Source organism: Myripristis murdjan, chromosome 21 (assembly GCF_902150065.1).
Source record: "Myripristis murdjan chromosome 21, fMyrMur1.1, whole genome shotgun sequence".
In the NCBI taxonomy this organism is placed as follows: domain Eukaryota; kingdom Metazoa; phylum Chordata; class Actinopteri; order Holocentriformes; family Holocentridae; genus Myripristis; species Myripristis murdjan.
The window spans coordinates 15,669,987-15,688,769 of record NC_044000.1 but is presented as its reverse complement, the minus strand read 5'-3'; the positions used below and the strand labels follow the sequence as shown (position 1 = coordinate 15,688,769).

General features: G+C 39.3%; 1 protein-coding gene across 2 annotated transcripts; it reads right to left on the bottom strand.

Annotated features, from left to right (window-relative positions):
• Positions 1-549: 549 nt before the first annotated feature.
• On the bottom strand, positions 550-12,316 carry ttc21b (tetratricopeptide repeat domain 21B). Of its 2 annotated transcripts, none has more exons than XM_030080289.1 (29): positions 12,063-12,316; positions 11,529-11,658; positions 11,303-11,413; positions 11,021-11,187; positions 10,739-10,861; positions 10,136-10,293; positions 9,301-9,385; positions 9,051-9,149; positions 8,716-8,908; positions 8,508-8,605; positions 7,874-8,074; positions 7,348-7,477; positions 7,101-7,258; positions 6,622-6,846; positions 6,244-6,482; positions 5,117-5,189; positions 4,742-4,852; positions 4,516-4,654; positions 4,098-4,204; positions 3,791-3,979; positions 3,404-3,514; positions 3,241-3,322; positions 2,943-3,093; positions 2,690-2,851; positions 2,343-2,538; positions 1,333-1,557; positions 1,049-1,169; positions 881-948; positions 550-763 (listed from the first exon to the last, which is right to left on the bottom strand). In XM_030080289.1, the coding sequence occupies exons 1-29, from the start codon at positions 12,084-12,086 to the stop codon at positions 686-688; spliced, it is 3,954 nt and encodes a 1,317-aa protein (XP_029936149.1). In that variant the 5' UTR covers positions 12,087-12,316; the 3' UTR covers positions 550-685. The 2 variants fall into 2 exon arrangements, with proteins under 2 accessions (XP_029936149.1, XP_029936150.1); XM_030080290.1 differs by having other exon boundaries at positions 1,333-1,554.
• Positions 12,317-18,783: the final 6,467 nt, after the last annotated feature.

Genomic DNA, 18,783 nt, shown 5'->3' with positions numbered 1-18,783 from the left:
CAAATCTAAGAACCACATTTATATTATTTTCAAATGTAATTCAAAATAAATCCGTTCAAATAAACGCAATTAATTCTAGACCCTCGTCGCAAAATGGTATTCATCACATCCATGTTTGTATACATGGGCTGTCATTTGAAGGGCAATATCCTTTATGTTATAAGGTAGACTAAAAGAGCTTTAATTGATTAGAGGAGCACAATTCTGTTCAGTAAGCTTTACAGACATGTAACACATATCAGATTGGACTCTGTTGTGCCCCTCTGCTAGATCCCTTGCATCCTTGTAAAGTTTGATTTTACACTCCTCTCCAAACTCATTTGAAATAAACATTTGGTGCCTGGTTAACAAAACAAAACAAAAAAAACTCTCAGTGGTTCATAACGTTTTAGCATTTTGATTTACATCAGAGTTGATGTTCTATATTCAGATGTAAGGCAGGTACAAAGTGTATTGGCAATGTGTATAAATCAATTTTGGAAAGAACTAATGTAAGTAAATGCACGTTCTGTCCAACTGAAATAAAAAAGAAGCACCGAGTCCAATGTGGTTCATAAATTTTATTGCAGAAACAGATGTTACATTTATTTGATTGGTCAATAAAAATGTTTACCCTGTCTGTCTCTTTCTTTCTCTCTCTCTCTCTCTCTCTCTCGTACACACACACACACACGCATCTCCAAATCTAAGATCTTAGGGCAGCACGTGCCTTGTCCAAAATGTCCTTTCTCATTCTTGGATAACTTGGATGAGCATCCAAAACCTATGAAAAAAGCAAAGAGCAAAGACAATACACAGTATAAGAAAAGATTAAAAAATGAGAGAAAGAGAGCCCTCTCAAAACTAATAACATAACTCATAACATCAAAATTTGTCTCACCTTATGACACACATCTATGGCATCAACATGCCTTTTGGCCTTTAAGTAGTTGAAAGCAAGCTTGTATCCTGGAATAAACACAGAGATGATGAGTTACACATCTATTACTAGTCATCTAAATTATTTTTTTCTCAACTGGAATTGGACATATGATTTTGGTTGATGTACCGATGGTAGGATTAGTCTGATTTCCATATTTCCAAGCCAGTTCATAGTTGAGTGCAGCGTCACGGAATGCCTGCTCTTTTTCCATTATGTAGCCCAAATATTCATAAGCTTTACAGCATGACTGGAGAAAAAGTGGAATTATTATCACCAAGTGCCAAAATACTTTACATAAAAGAGGGTTACGGCATCATAAACATCTATGAACTGCCAGCATACAAAAAATAAGCATAGATGGTTATACACAGATAATATTAGAACAGCGTTACAATATTTTCAGTACGGACCTTGTTATGACGGAGGCATCTCTTCAGGAGGTCCCCAGCCATGTCGTACTTCCCTGAATGGATGTAGATGTCTGCCAGGAGCAGCCAGCTCTTCTCAAACTCATCAGCGTCAGCAAAGGTCCAGTTCATCTTGGCTATGCGTTTGAGCTGGTTCCTGGCTCGAGGAGTTTGTTTTAGAATCATGTAAGCTGTCGCCATGGCCAAGAGCGCAGGCACGTGGTCCTTCTGAACCCAACCAAAGAATTCATGTTAGATGTGGTCTTACAAGACACACCTGGCATCACCTCCAGTCACTACCCAGTCCTTACACCTTTACCCCATACCAACTTTATGTCAGTTTATTAAGTTAAATGGGCAACGGTAATGTTTCATCAGGGTTCCCACACATTTTCTTAAATCAAATTCAAGCACTTTTCAAACACTTTCAAAATGCATATTCAAGCTTTTCAGAACCTTACAGCTGTTTACGGCTACTCAAAATGATTATTCTACTTCTTCATTAAACTAAATCAGCTGCTGATGCTATTGTGCTATAAACAAACAAAATTATGTTTAGTGAGAGCATTCTACAGAAGAGAGACAAATTACAAAGAGAACACAACAAAGTTTTGAGTTTTAAAATTTGTCACCGACCCATCTATTTACTATGAAAGTAATACAAATGCAGTTCCAAGCAGCTTCAAACATTTTATTCAAAATCCAAGCATTTTCGAATCTTGAACATATCACATTAAAAGTCAAGCTTTTTCAAGGATTTACCAGCACCAGTATGAACCCGGTTTCACTAACGAATGAAGTTCAATAAACTGACTACAAAAATAAAATAAAAAAAGAATTCCAACATACTCCAGCAAAATTTAGCAGGGCACAAAGTGCTGTACGGTTGTTAGCCAAATGGGAGGAGTAAAGCTAAGAGAGAGCCTGACATAATGCATATCTCCTGGTGAGGGTATATTTACATGGGAGGATGTGATGCAACTCATCATGTGCACCATCTGGAGTTTACTTACCTCACTGTTTGCAATCTCTGTGAAAACATTGAGGGCTTTCTCCACATTGGCCTTCTGTTTAGTAGCCAGGAAGCAGTAGTTCTCCAAGATGCGAAGCTGTAAGTGTCCGCTGGCTGTCTGGGGCTTTAACTCCTTCAGCAGCTTCTCTGCTGTTCTCACAGCAAGCTGCTCTGACTCCTGCTTCTCTGTGGAGTTGCTGGGGAGAGACAAAGACAAAGCATTTTAACATTTGAGGCAAGTCTGTCGACTGTGGGTTTTAAAATGCAAGATTATCTAAAAGGTCTAATATGGACTAATAAAGAAATGCTTTCTTTAGTGTGCTGCTACTGTGCAATATATCAACTCACCCGATGTCACCATCTAAATTCTCAAATACTTCTCCTCCAATAGTGTCATTATCAGGGTTGAGGCAGATTTCAATCATGTTGTACACAGCGTTCTGACCCCAAACATTGTCTTTCCGTGCCTTGTTAAAATGCCGCAGACCATCATTAGGTTCTCCCGTGTACCTGAACAGCAAGCACAACTTTAATTGGATAATGTCTAACAGCTGACATTGTAATCTTAAGGAACCAGTGTACTTTGATTCAGTGGCTTTACCAAAGATAAAGTCCTTTGCAGTAGTTAAAGCCAGGGTCAAACTTAGCCCTGGAAAAATGTTTTTCTGCCATATCAAGAAATCTGGGAACTTCTTCCAGCTTCCCAGCTCTCCTCAACAGGTCAATAAGATGTGTCAGTGTTGAGTAGTTGTCTGAGAACAAACAGATGTGAAAGTTGTTGCACTTTCTATTTAAAGAGGGTCAAATAGCAGTTCACATTTACATTCACCTCAAGTTTCCTTTGTAAACTCAGAGAGCTCTACTATTTCAAGTCTAAGGGAAACGGGGCCCTGTCACACCTGGTTTCCGCTCCAGAAGTTGCTGAAAGTGGAAAACAGCCTGTTCATAGTCCTGCTTCCTGAACATGAGGTCAGCCATCATCTAAGCAGAAATATAAGTGAGAAATTAAAGAGTTCAACAAAGTTTCTGTTAAAACTGAGATGGCATAATGAGAGAACAAACCAGTGTTGCTTCTTCATTAAACTGGTCATTCTTCAAAATGACGCTGCATTGCTCCTGGCAGGCATCCACCTCATCTAGGGTAAGGTACACCCGTGCCAATTCCAACATCACCTAAGAAAAGGGGGTGCATTCATTTAAATGAACTTAATTCTACAACTTTTTGGGGGGAATAATGGAAGGTAGAGTTTTTTGTTTTCTTTTGTTTAAATTCTACATGGTTTAAGTATAGTGCTGTGTGTAGTTGTGTGTGTGTAAACCTTTTGCCTACAGCAAAAAGTGAGACCAACACATTTTAAAAACACAGGGATGAGACTCTAAAAGATGCCAGGGCCTGTCAACTACAGCTGCAGTGAGTACACAGGACGTTTTTGATTCAGCTGCACTGACCTTGCGATCACTCTCACAATACACAAGAGCTTCTTTGTAGAATTTGACTGCTCTCTCATAGCCCTTCTGACTTGTGTAGTATTTAGCGATCTCAGCACAGATCTCAGCAGCAAGCTGCTTCTGCATGGGGACGGCGTCAGGCTGCTCCAACTGCACCCGTTTCAGTACCTTGGCCTGCACATCCCGAGCCTTTACACAGCAGAGACACAACCTCATATGCAATTCATTCACACAAAATTTTGATCCAAAATGTGAAGGGATAGTAATTTAAGGGCCCAAGAGAACCAGAAATACTGGAAACACTTACTTTTTGTAATGAAAGCAAAGCTTCTTCATTTTTGTCAACCTTATTCTGGACCTTTGCTAACAGAACCAGATAACGACAGTCATCTGTGAGCGCTGGCAATTCATTCACTGGGAAGATCAAAAGGAAAAAGTAACATTATGAGAACAACAAAACAATAAATTCACCATATCAAAACCAAACAGCAATGTGTTTCTTATTTGTATGTGTTTTGATCTGGTTTAGATATTCACACTAGTTTGGCTTGGAGGTAAACAGGATTTCCTATCATCTTTTAACATGTTTACATTACTGCACCACATAATATTTACATAATTATGTCTGTGCACAAATTATCTGCCCTCTCTTCTTTTATTTTATGCCAAGTCTGAAGTCAGGGAACCTAGTCCAGCATGAGGTATCCATAGTAGCTGCACTGTACCTGGGTCATGGGCCAGAGCTTCATGCAGAACTTTCTCACACCGCTCATACTGCTTCATCTTCATCAGCAGCTCAGCCAGGTCATAGCGCAGGAAGTTCTGCTGCTCGGTCTTCAGAGCAGCTTCATAGTAATTTATTGCCTGTGTAACAGAATCTCTGTGTCAACACTAGCTTGTCCCTCAGTGAGTCTTGAAGTGTTTATCTTTCACTTTGTGCGCACTACAAACCTTGCTGTAGTTATGAGTCTTGACGAGGGCTTTCCCAATCTTGCTGGCTAAAGCGCCGTCTTTGGGGTTTTTCTTCAGAGCCAGCTCATAGACCTCAATGGCTTTCTCTGGCTGAGGGTAAACACAATTTATCATAAGTGATGCAATCAAGATCATTATCTGCAATGGTAGTGTATTTTCCATGACATAAGATGATGTTTGTTGTCGCAGTTTTTCTAAATATTATTTTGATAATCCAATCCATTTAGATGAGTAACCCATAATGTAAACACACAGAAAACACCTTAAAAGCTATTCCAAGTTAACCAACATCTAAACAAAACATGTTATTAACCTGTTAGTAACCTAAAATGTTGAGTCTCATCTCTTACTTACTTCTTGAATGTTCATGTAAGCATCACCTAGTAAGAGATATGTGTGAGGGCTGGGCAACTTCTCCACCATTTCTCTGGAAAAAGACAGAGATATCACATTAAAGTTCAGTTATGGCACTTTATTATACAGATGTGTCTCTGCTCCTCTGAGGCAAAACAAGTGTAACACCAGAAATCAGGAGAGGACTATCAGCACCCTCCTGGAGCACTGGAGGCATCTTGGCTGCCTGAGCGGCTATAGTTAAGGTTTCCACTTCATTTACTTTGAGCTTGTGGCCTTCTAACCAAAGCCAAATGCTATGGGTAATACAGGCAAAATCAAATGTCATGATATCTTTGACCAAATACCTTGATCCTGATCTTGTGTTGATACTGTTTGGATGACTAATGGCACTTTCATATTTACTGTTATGACCCGGCTCAACAAAAATGGGAGACAAACCAAGAGGGAAGTTTAAGTATTAAGTATTATTTATTAAATTAAAGTAAATAACTCAAGAAAACCTAAGAAGTATGGGGTGTGGATGTCAGTGAAGTCAGTGATGTAGGTGTGCATGATTGAGAAATGAGTGCGTGTTGTAAGGTGTAAAAAGCATAAATCAACTTGGCATCACCGAATGACCAGGCACCTGTGGAGAGAAGCAAAGGAAGAGAGAGTGAAAGAGAGAGTGAGAGATTGGCAACAGCCAGGCTTTTATATCCCGGGAACACTGGGGCCCTCAGGTGTTCCCAGTTGAGCTGACAAACCACCTGTGGAACAAAGATGAGCCATGCCAAAACCAAACTGACCAGCAGGGGTCATCACATTATACACAGGAGATTTTTAAGAAACGAGCATGCGGAGTAATGTGGATATGATAACCAACCAGATAAAGGCAAATAATAACAGCTGCAACGTGTTAAATCAGTTACAAAAATGCATCCTTCTACTGAGAAAGCATCCTTTAAAACCAGAAAAAGATAAGACATATGCTGTACGAGGATATCACAATATCCAAAATCCAAGACAACATCAGCTAGTATCTTTGGTCACGTTACAATGTAATACTCCACAAACCTATTTCACAATTTTCTTTTATTATTATTTATTATTCATTATTTTCGTTTGGATCCATATTTACTGCTCACCTGTAACAGCTAGCATACAGACGTTTCTCCTTCCTGTGGTTGAGATATATGTCTGCCATTTTCTCCTTTGCTTGGACATAGTAGGGCTGCTCAGGGGTGATGTTTCTGAGCATGCTCAGTGCAAGCTCTGTGTCGCCACGCAGCAGGGCCAGGTCAGCATTGGCAATGGTGACACGAAGCTCCTCGGGGGTGCCCGAGAACTCGTTGATGGCATCCTGCATCACTTTGGCAGCTTCATGCTGAAATGTTAAGTCCATCAATTTATGTGCTTCCCTTCAAAGCCAGTCATATGTGGAAACACAAACGGCACTACTAGGGGTGAAAATTCAACAATACTCACTACCCTATGAAACAGCCATATAAAACATGTTTGTTTACCTGTTCGCCATTGAGCCAGAGGGCCTCGGCTAATTCCAAATAGACAGAGACGCAGTCAGCAGGGCTCAGCTCAGTCTTTTTGTTCTTAGACTTGGATGAGGATCCCACCCTGTGGACCCCTGGAAGGTTCATGGCCATCTGCAAGGTCTGGATGGCTCCGGGCAACTCACCCATCTTCTTTTGGGCCTGAGCCTTGATCAGGTGGTACATGGGGTGTTCTCGAATCTGGAACAGACAACACACCATAACCTTTTGGTAAGTCCAATCAATGTAGAGAGAATGCTTGAGAAATATGGTTACCCAGTATCATCATATATTGTCCTTTCTACATAATTCTGTTGTTGACTTCAAGATTCAAGTGAACACACACACACCACTAAAGATGCAGATTTATATCTACTGCCTTGGTTAAAATAAGATCCTGAATGCACACAGGCATTAGACTGCTGATAACATTGTCATCTGGAGTTTGATTGTACCTCAAAGTTATGGCTGAGACAGAGTTCAAGAGACTGGGAACACATTTTAAAATTCCCCTGCAGCAAGTGGATCTGTGCCATCAGCAGATGAGCATCTGCATGAGAAGGACACTGTTCCAAGCAATGATGTAGACTGCTCTGAGCGGCTTCAATATCACCTGAATAAAGACACCAGCAATCCAGTTAAAATTAGCAGTTGCAGAAAAGAAACAATGTAAATTTTCTAACATTTTAATATAACACACACCAGACTGGAATCTGACTTTGGCTGACAGAAAGACCCCTGGAAGGAGACCGGGCACAATTTTGACCACAGTATCCAACACAGAGGCACAGTGCTGGAGCTGTGGAGCAGGAGGCTGGCCCAGGGCTGGAGGCTGGATCATAGATAAATAACAGTTATTATCTACCGCACAGATTTGCAAACATTTTAATGGTGTCAGTATTATGCACACACTCACATTGAACCATGTGCACACGTACACACACCATCACCAAATGTAAAGCATAATCGAAAAGAAATAGCCTATAGGTTTGTGCTGCTGAAGTGTTTAGTGTTTTATTGCCACAAAAGTGGCCACATGGCTGGAATTTTCTAATTCAAATGAGTTTCCTTGCAGCACCTCAAGAGTTTATTTATGCACTGTATATTCACCTTTTCAAGATATTTCTAAATGTACTTGAGACATACCAAAATCTAGAATTTAGACAGACATTTTCAGACTTTCTATGGACCCACTAAGACCCTGTCAATGCTGAGTCTCAAGTCTTACCTTCGCAGGACACAGTACTAGGTACTCTCTGACGATTTCCAGCAGGAAGTCAGGATTGAATTTCTCAAAATACTCTACTCCCAGAGGTAGACCCTGCAGCGTAGAGAAATGTGTGTCCACTGCATCATTGAGCAGGTTGGTCACCTCTTCTTGGGGCCGGCGCTTTTTCACTGCTAGCACAGCACGCAGGTATAGAAGATCCTATTACGGTAGAAAGAAAAGAACAAAAAGAAAAAGATTAAATGGAGGTATAAGGGGAAGATGAAGAAAATCTGTGGCATGAAGAAAAGAAGTAAAGGTGGAGGGGAGTGAAACTTAATAAAGGTTTTCCCCTCAGAGAGAGGGATCTAAGACACAAATACAAAATGAAAAGATGAAAAGACTCCCAGGAAGAATGACTGAAGTCATAATACCGAAGACCTACAGGACCAGCTGTTGCTCATCCTGCCGGATACCACTAAGTGCTTAACAAAGAGTTTTTCAAAGTTGAGTAAATGATTTAGAGCCATGGTAACCCCATGGGTCATAAGCCTCTAGCTTCGTCATGCCTCATGTTGTCATTTGGTGGCTATTCATGATATAAAGAATCGTCCTCAAAATTGATTCAAAAGCAGAATTTAAATGTAGACTTTACCGCTGATTTTCCAATAGATTGTTGGATCTCAGTGAGGAATTCCAGCTGCTGTTCTGCATCCTCCAAGTGGCCCTCTATCAGCTGGCAACGAATAATACCTACAAGAGGGTGAAATTTTGTAACACACAAAATATTCGGAAATAAGAAAACATAAGGATATGGAATATCCAGTAGACAGTGGATTAATAACTGTAACATGCTCAGGTACCTGTCAAAGCAGAAACACTCGTCTCATCCAAAGTCATAGCAGTCTTGTACCACTTCATGGCCTCCTTGGTTTTGCCCTGAAGCACCATCTGGTAGCCAAGCTCTGTGGCCAGATCCGAGTCTGCTGATGCCAGAGAAAAGGCTCTTTCCACCATTCTGTGGGTCTGCTCAATCACCTTCTCATTCCGTCCACACTGTAAGGAAACAATTAGAAAAAAAAATTGCAAAAGGTCAAAGCTGAAAAATCATCAAAGTTGAATACAAACTCTTCTTAACTGAAATAGTGTAAGACTATAGCACCAAAAATGTGAAAAGTAAATACTGAAGCCATCTTACAACACGGGTGAAGGCTAGAGACATCCTGTAGAAAAGCTCAGAGTTGTGTGGCTCTAAAATGTCCAAGCTGCTGATGAGGTTTGCAAGCTGCTTTACTGACTGGAAAGAGAGACATAAAAGCAATTTCCCACAAATTGATCAGCACTTTGCCATTGTTACATAACAAATTACAGTATTAAGGATTTTCTTATGATTCCTGCTGATTTGCCACATGAGGTCAAGGTGTGAATATATGATGGATGAGCTTTACCTCAGCAACATCTCCATCTCTACATAACGAATGTAGAGCTAGCATCCTCAGAGCCTCCAGGTTATTTTTATCCCTCTGTAAAAGCCTGAAATATGACACATACAGTCAAGAAAATGAACACCATGGCCAACAATACATCTATATAAGGTTAGATTTCTTTCATTAGTGGTAATAGAATATCTGATATTGCTGAGGTGCTCTGTGCAGTTCATAGACAAGTAAGATTCAGACTAAGAGGGGATTAAATTTGTTCAACATTGACTTAGGAATAGCCAAGGCCAGCAAAGGATGTGAACTGTGCACTGCTTGCACCCGTCCCGATTAACAGCACCCTAGTGCTCAGCAGGACAACTACAGTGGCTCTGGACCTGGCTCTGTGCCTTTAGGATTTGACTCCACCTGAGTGATCACTTTTCCCCCTGTTCATAGAACCTGAAGCAGTGAATCCTGGGAAATGTGTGTGACTCTAGTGCTTTGGCTCAAAGGCCTTTTCATGCTGCCTGGCACTGGCCAAGGTCCAGAGGGGCAAGCAAGCAGGAACAATGGCTTAGTCAGTATGCACTGGTTTGAGACATCACGCTAGTTTTTCATTTGCACTTGAATGCTGAGCCATTTGCAAAGGGTGACTGTGTCTTTCCTTACATCGCTGACACTGATTACAAATGCTTTTATGTTTTGTGATCTCACAAAAGAGAAAAATTACACTCCTGTTGTCAGATGTATAACTGTTTGAGTCTGAGGAGGAGTTAAGGTGAGTTTGAGAAAAATGTGTGATAACGCATGAAATAACCCCTGCCTCTTGTGTATGTGTATGATTTGATAGTAACTTCCAAACCTGTGTGCTGCATCTATGGTTTGCTCCCAGTCTTGCAGGCTGAGTAACAGTTTCATTTTCTTGATGAGGGCAGGCAAGAACCCAGGGAAACTAACAATGACTTGGTTAACCGTCTCCAATGCCCCAGAGTAATTCTGACGATATTCATAGTATTGTGCCTGCGAAAGACAAAGTGCCACTTGTAAAACATCACATTAAACGTCAAACATCAAACATCAAACTTAAATGTCACTGCGTCACATGCATGATGAGAGTGACCAGCATTAATTCAATATGAATTTATTTTTTAAATCAAAAACAACACAGGCAACTGTGAAAAGAATGTTTAAGAAGTTATAAAGGAATGAAGCAAATAATATATCCTATGTCAACAAACATCCTGACATTTCGCATACTGAATGGAGTAGCTGGAGTAAAGTATAAAAACACAGCAATCACAGTGATGGCAAGGGACACATTAAATGCAGCAATGAGTCAATTAGCACCGAGACATGGTAAGTGCTGTAAGAGGCATAGGAAATACGAGAAACGACAGCATTGTTACACCAGCAGCTAATGCTGAAGAATACTATTCAGACCCACAGTCTGCGTTTTCCATCTTACCTTTCCCATCAGGGCAAAAACATCTGCTCTCTCTTTCAGTCCCTCGTCAAAGTATTTTCCAGCCTTTCTGGCATACGCGTCCTTACTAGACGTCAGATCTATCCAGGCTTTTAGGATGATCCCCTGAACAATAGACATAAAGCCAAATTTAACAAAAGGAGACACAAATGGCCCCCTCATCATTTCCAGTCACATTATGAGAAGCGTAAGATCCCACATGCATATGGAAACGGGATACTGGTTCAGTTTCTTTAACAGACCTGACAGAAATCCAGATTTTACCTCTCTAGAGCCATTGGAGAGTTTGATCATTCTCTCTATGTACTCTCTCGCTTTATCATTTCGACCCAGCAGCCACAGAAACATCCCAGCATAGTAAAGACTCTTGGGGGATGCACTTTTACGATCCTCTTTCACCTTTGCATCAAGCTCTTGAATGACTTCCCGGTCTGCCAACACAGAGACACACTTCAGGATAACACTAATCACCATGCAAGTGCAGTCTATTCAAATGCTTGGGCAAAAGGCAAAAACATTAACATGGATAAAAGACTCTCTGTGTACCTGGGTTCGCCTTTTTTTTCTCAGCATAAACCAGGGCCATCAATGTACAGAGGGACACATCTCGACCGTCTCTTATCATCTCCAACTCTGCTGTGGCTTCTTGAATTTTATCTGTGGTAAAATAATAACATAAACACAGAAATACACCACAGGGCAAAGTCACAGTCGCATACCTAGAAAAGCATGCCTCTTTGCAGGATCATTTCAAGCAGACTGATGTGCTTACCTTGCATTAGGGTCCCATATGCATGGAAGAAAGAATAGATGGGATCATTGCTGAAGTTCCTTTGAGCAGCAGCTGCACTGTTCGCGACGTGGTTGTAAAACTTCTCATAACAATAGTAACTGAGCAAACCCTGTGGGGAAAACAGAAACAAGACGTTGTGTTTACGGGAGTCTGGTAAGTTACTGGTGTTGCATTCTCGCGGCAAAAAGCAAAAACTGTTTGAGTGTCATTCGCCTTTTGTACCTCATTGTAATTAAATGCTACACTGACACTGTTCGCAGGGAGAGCTGGGGCACAACAAGGCAGAGAGGAAGCAGCTTCGCCAGGCCGTAGCAAACTATCAAATAGTTAATGTATCATGGTAAATAGCTGGAGGGTTAGGCCTTACGAGCAGCTCTCTCTCTCTCACTGAGGCTCCTTTGAGTCATTTTGTCTGCAAACGTATTTCGCTGATTATGTAAGTTAACTGAATATGGTCGCTGTCATCTGGCTCCTTTACTTATCCGCTATCATTATCAAAACATGCCACCTTACCAACGTCGTCTCCTCATTCTCCATGTCGGCTAGCACCGTCCGTGTTACTTCAACACCACCGACACAAAAATGATGGTTGTTTCTTCTCCTTCGGGCGCTGGGCTGACTGGGCTGTGCTCGCTGAAATCAAGACAATATTATAATTACTCTGCTGAGGAGAATATCCTGCTTTTCCCGTCTGTTTTCGCCATCTTGCACCAACTGTTTAGCGTTGCTCGGTAACTTAGTAACGGCCTCAGCCGCCATCTTTATATTTTCAGTCAAGCTAGTTCCTCCTTTTCATCGCCAGGTGGCGCAGTCATTCTTTTATTGAATTTAAAACAGAGAAGAAAAGAATGAGTATACAGATAAAACATAACTATCTATGTATAAATAAGCAAATAAATAAATAAATGAGTAAATAAATAAAATAAAGTAAAATAAAATAAAGATAATTGTTTTAGTTTCATATTTTTTTTGGATGTGTGCTTGTTGTCTGTCTTGAAATGTGTTATGATTTGCAATGATCAGGAGTAGCGCTCCTAATTTTGTCGTGCTTATACAATGACAATTAAGGCTATTCTATTCTATTCTATTTCTAAAATTAAACAAAACAAAATTAAATTAAAGTAAATTCAACAAATTTATTTTAGAATTTTAAAATAAAAATACACCAAAAAGCACATACAGATAAGTTTGCCTGCTTTGATTTTTACAGCCTGGTTTAAGTCTGTTAGAACTAGGTTTATGGGACAATTGTGCATAAAAACTCGCTAAATTTGGAAGGTGGCTCTTTTAATAAATGTTTTAAATCTCGTAATAAATGTTTTATTAAATAATCCCCCAAAAGGTGCACTCATCCTGGACAGATACAGATCAATCACAGCAAGGAAAAATGCTAATTATTAACTCTGTCCCCAAGGCATACTGACATGTCAGGAAGTCTGCTGATGTGTGTTCCCTTTCAAATATGGCTGAACTAATGAAGAAAGAGAGAGAAAGAGAGAGAGAGAGAGAGAGAGAGAGAGAGAGAGAGAGAGAGAGAGAGAGAGAGAGAGAGAGTTTAGTTAAATTGCACATAATGGCCTATTCTACAATGTAATGTTTTCCAAATCTGTTAATAATGAAACTTCATTAATTTTTCCATGCTCCACAATATTATATGATATCACAGTTTGATGGCTAAGGCATTGGAAATGGCATACTGAGAAAATAATTGCATGTAAAAGCAAGGTTAACCTACTTTGAATGTATGGAAATAAATGAAGCCAACTCCCAGGACTGAATTTCATTTGCAGAGGTTGGACTGCAGAGTTTCACTGGAGATGGGCTGTCTGTCTGCTTGCTCAGCACACATGTTTCAGCATCATTTGAATGTAGGATAGAAAGTTACTCATCAGCTATATCAATGTTACAAACTCAAATATCATGGTAATTGTTATAGACAATATAATCTCTATTTATTAGATAAAACACATGGCCGAATTCAACTCACTCAAACCGCAAATCATAATCTCACTTACTATCATCGTTTTATCCATCTTGTGCAATGGAAACATACTCTCACCCAGCCAGTGACAATTGGTGGAGCAATGTTATGCAATGCAATGCATTGATTGTGAAATACTAACTTTTATGTCTAGAGTGCAGAGCAGGACTACATCTATGGCAGGAGTGGTCAATGTCCAGCATGGGCACAGGACAACATTACTGTCCCAAGAGAGACCTTTCCATGCCTTGTCAGATACTGTTTAGCACTAGCTCTGGCACATAATCATTACTCTCGGCAGCAGCCATCAATGGAAGAATAAATCAGGTTGGTATTGAGCACTGACCATGTGCAGCACTGGGAAACGACTGTGTGCTTTACCACAAATTTTAGTACATACTCATATGGCTAGCGGTTGTTTTACCAGAATAAATAACTATGGTAATGCAACAGCATAAGACAGCACTTTACAATTAACCTATTGATTAAACATGTGACAAAATTGTTTATTGTTCTTTTATTTTAACCTGGAAGCTGTCTTTTGAATAATACCTATAGTACAAGTAGTTACATGGTAGATAGTAGAGGTGTTGTGCTCAGAAAAGAGCAATAAATACTGCATGTCTTGTTGCACTTACAAAGAATGCATCTGAAAACCTATTAGAGCAGAGACTGTGGAATATGTATCCCATGGGATATGCTGCTATAGCATTCTAATGGCTATATCCATTGTGGTTTGTTCAGGCCCTTATTGATCAAAGAGTTATGCTCAATAATAAAAGCAGCTCACTTGCTAATGAACTCTTTTATTTCTTTTTTTCATGTGTGCCAAAAAACATGCATCAGATTTGATTGTGCTGCATTTAAATACACCCATGGACAAGTTCACTGTTGTAGTAGATATTTCTTGGTGGGCACAGATTGTGATTGGTGTCTGTGGCTCTTACTGTCAGGGCAATTGTTGATATAGTCTTTTTGGTTGTAATATCTGGCAATGAAACATATATATTTATGGCACAATTTAACATTTCTGAAATTTAAAATTTCTCTGGCATCTGTGTGTTTGTGTGTGGTTGTATGCATGTGTGTGTTTGTGTGTACATGCGCACTTATGAGAGACTGAGTGAATGAACTAGCAAGTGTATGTGTGTGTGTATGTGTTAGCACACTGGAAAGGTAGAGGGGGAACTTACCAATCCCTGTCTAATGGGATTTTCTTCCCATCTATCCCCAGCAAATCAAATTACAGAGCTGTTATGGATAGCTTTCTCAGGTTTCTCTCCGATTTTTTTTTTCACTATACTTTTCCATGCATACTCAGGACCCCCATTCTGCCACCAAACCACGCATGCTTTCACAGATTGGATTGTGTTCACATAGTATTGCCTGACTAGGTGGACACTGGGGAGGGAAGGGCAGAGCAACCTTCCACTTTCCTCCCTGTTCAGGCAATGTGGAACGAGCTGATCAGTCAAATGCAGGAGCTTGATGTCATGTTGCTGGGCAACAGGCGAGGAGAATTTGCAGAATCACTCTTGATTTAATGGTCGTTCAAAATAGACGCTCTGGAACCCCACCTGTTGCCGTCAGTGGGGCTGCCTGTTCGTTTCAGCCTTGGGACATGAGTTGTAGTGTATTACATCAGTGAGCCTCACCTATTTTTACATTAGCCTGCAGTATAGCAAAAAAAAAAAAAAAAAAAAGAGTACAAAGTTGGAATCTTTTGATATTTTCATTTAAATAACAATTTGCTTAAATTTTATTGTAAGACTCTGAGTTTTGAGTGCAGGTTGGGCAACATTCAGAGACAGATCAAGCTGTTTTTTCTACAGATGATGCTTGTGAGGAAAACAACATGTGAACCATAAAGCACCGCGAGTGGGTGTGGTGCAGACTGATAATCACATCATCACTGTGAAACAATATGGCAGAAATAATCAGCACTTTGCCATCAGTGTCTTGTTTACTGCCCTCAAGACTCAGCAGCCACACTAGGTAAAATCAATGTCAGACTGTGTTGAATGTTTGGACTATGATTAATAATTAATAAAATGTTCCACCCACTTAAGATGCTAATAGCTTCCGGCAGGAGCCAGAGAGCGCCACTCAGAAACCAGATTATAGCCTCTTGACAAACAGATGTTTGCTGATACATACTGTACACAAAATTAATATAAGTCACCATATTTTTATTCTTCTAAAATATTCTTGTTGGCCGGTGCTGATCACAAAACAATGCCAAATTGATCATGAACAAAGTTCTTCCATATATTGTGGTGTCAGTTTTCTTCTTCCATACAATAATGTCACTCAAGATAAAAAGCTTGAACTCAAACAATTATAAGTGCTTCCAAAATCCCAAGAGGCCCTAGAGACAGAGCTCAATGAAAGTTAGACCATTAACAGCTGAGTGCTCATTACATTTTGCACATGAAATGGACACTGAGAAATTAGACTTTTCCAGATTCTGAAATGACACTAATGCTGATTGCGGCTTGGTAGCTATCAGCATTGTAAAAGTCATAAAGCTTATAACTGGAAACGCTAATGCTTAATGCTTCTGCAATTATCTATGTGGTTAGCACTTGAGATACATTTTCCAAATTAAATCCCCTCAACGGGAAATTATCATGACAGTCAGAGGATTATTCATCCCTATCTGCCTGACATCCATGACATTAGTTTACCAAACTAAGAGGGAAAGTTGGAATAAGGTGTTGGTATGTTTAGCTGCTCAGAGACCTAACAAATCATGTACGTGCATGTGAAGTTACAAAATACAAACATTACAGCTGAACCCATAAATGTTGTATGTGGGAAAGCAAAGGTTCAGTGAAACCACATAGCCAGCCTTTGCCAGTTGACTGACACCCAAAACAGGGCAAGGCTTATTAATCAGCCTTTCTTGACCAGTGTGTTGCTGGTGAAATTAGTTAGACCTCACTCAACCAGAATTATTGGTATGTAACACTCCATACTGCATACTGTATACAATACATGAAAAACATTAGCTTTTTTTTGGTGGACAAACTAAGATCCATGTCAGGGAGGTGCAGAATGCAAACAGTATTGCTGATGGTATCTTAGAAAATGCCAAGCAATTCTACAAACTTAAAGCAAATATTCAATAAACCTGAAACTGAGTCTGCACAGCAGAGCACAAGCAATGGCTATTCACACATCAGCATACAGCGCTTCAACAAAATTACACCAAACTCCACTAAAGTCTAAGCACTTTACAGATTGAAAACAAAAACAAAAACAAAAAAACCTACAGTACATATTAGCACATGACACAAATACTAATAAATGGAACTGTTGCTGAATGTATGTAAATTTGATGTTCTTTTGACTTCTGGACTCCAACAATTTGGCATCAGTGTATCATCCGAATTTGGCAGAAATTAGAGCAATTTATGTAAAACAGCAGAGAACACTAGATAATTTTGTTGAGTTATGTGTTATTCTGGCTTAGAAGCTTCAGATATAAATATCAACGTTAACCTCTCATTCACTGGATAGTCAGATCAGAGAAATACATCTAGGCTTTTTAGTTTCCATCTTGTATTCATTTTCATTTACATGGACTGTCCTAGACAGTAACCATAATCATAATTTAACAACACCAACAACAATAACAATAACATCAAATTAAGAGGCTATACTTAGTAGCTATCAGTTGCACTTTAGACTGGTCATAAAGGAAGGTTACACAGGACAACATCTTTGTCACCCACTATAATCTGTAAATGTGCTTGTTATTTATTTATTTTTAGTTTGAATATAAAATTCTGACTCAAGTAAGATGTTACAAGAAAAAACAAACAAATGAAACAAACAAACAAATGTAAGTGCTACTATTATATATCCAAACAAAGTTCAGGTAAATGATGTTATTGAATGCAACTTGTGGTTGAAATAACAACATATTTTTCATACAGATGCAATGAAATGAATGTTTTACAGGCATACTTGAGGTACATGTAATCTTTATTCTTTTGGCTTTTCAGTGAGACAGGTTATAGCAATATCTTGCATGCAGTTTATTTATACACTACAAGCACAATGCATATGAAAGATGGGAGTTGTTAAATTCTATGTAATCAAAACATTCATTATTTTTGTATAAAGTAAAGTACACATATTGAACGTTTTCATTACATGCAAAATATACTTATAGAAATTTTTATTATAGTTCTATAACATTGACCACCAGACCAAGTTCAAGTGGCACAGGTTAAGGTGGCTTTCATACTATGGGAAGAACTGACAAAAGTAACACAACTATTTCTATGAAATGTAAACAATAGTCGGAAACAGCCAAGGGCACACAAGATGTGTGATGCTATATCCTTGAAACAATCATAGAAATGTCCTGAAAAATATTTTATCCAGCTTAGATATCCAGCATGATAAAGATCGAGAGGTAAACTGCAAAAACAGTTTACAAAGTACACAAATATTAAAAAAAGGAGAAAGGAAAAAGAACAATCCACTTCCCTTTTATCAGTTTTCAAATAAAAATGTACAGGCTGAATAACAACAGCTGTTGTGGTACACAGTATGGCCATATAACAGTGCCAGTAATGAAACACATGGCTTTGTTATAAATAAAACTTATCATTCCATATATGTAACAGTATTTATTTAGACATTTATTTATGGAGCAGTCATCTTTCAGTCCCTGTTAGATGTATCATATCCCTGTCTATCTGCATACAGCATCAAATGAAGTATACAGTATATCTGATTTTATATTACATATAACAATATTGTTTCAGAGATTCCATTACACATGAAATACCACATAATTTAACTTTTGGTGTATTTCATATATTACAGAATGTATACTGAGGTTCATTGAAAAAGAAAAAGAAAATCAGAGAAAATTAAGAGAAGGGGATGAGAAGACAGAAGCCTGTATTTGGGAAATGTCAAAGGAGATTTTGAGCACTCATCAGTGATGGTCCTTCACCAAGAACACAGCATATACAAGCCAGTGCTCCTGGGAAAGGTCTCTGCAAACTGTAGCAGTGTTTGGTTGATAAGAGGTGTGTGGTTAACTGAGGTAACGTCGACCACAGTCAGTTCGAGTGTGCAAAAACACTGGCTTTGTCCAGCATTCCAGTTTTGAAAGGCAAACCTGCAGATGTGTCAGACACTGCTTTAAGCAAACAGCTGTATGCTAAAAGTTGTACACAGCAACAGGGTGATTACTAAGTGTTGTACATAGTGCTGACGTGAAGCATTAAT

Bases quoted from the DNA above. Each gene is read 5' to 3' on its own strand.
- ttc21b (XM_030080289.1), bottom strand. From the start codon at position 12,086: ATGGAGAATGAGGAGACGACGTTG. The intron at 3,094-3,240 runs GTGTGACAGGGC...GTTTGTTCTCAG, and splicing joins ACTTCTGGAGCGGAAACCAG to ACAACTACTCAACACTGACA. The intron at 764-880 runs GTGAGACAAATT...CTTTTTTCATAG, and splicing joins CCATAGATGTGTGTCATAAG to GTTTTGGATGCTCATCCAAG.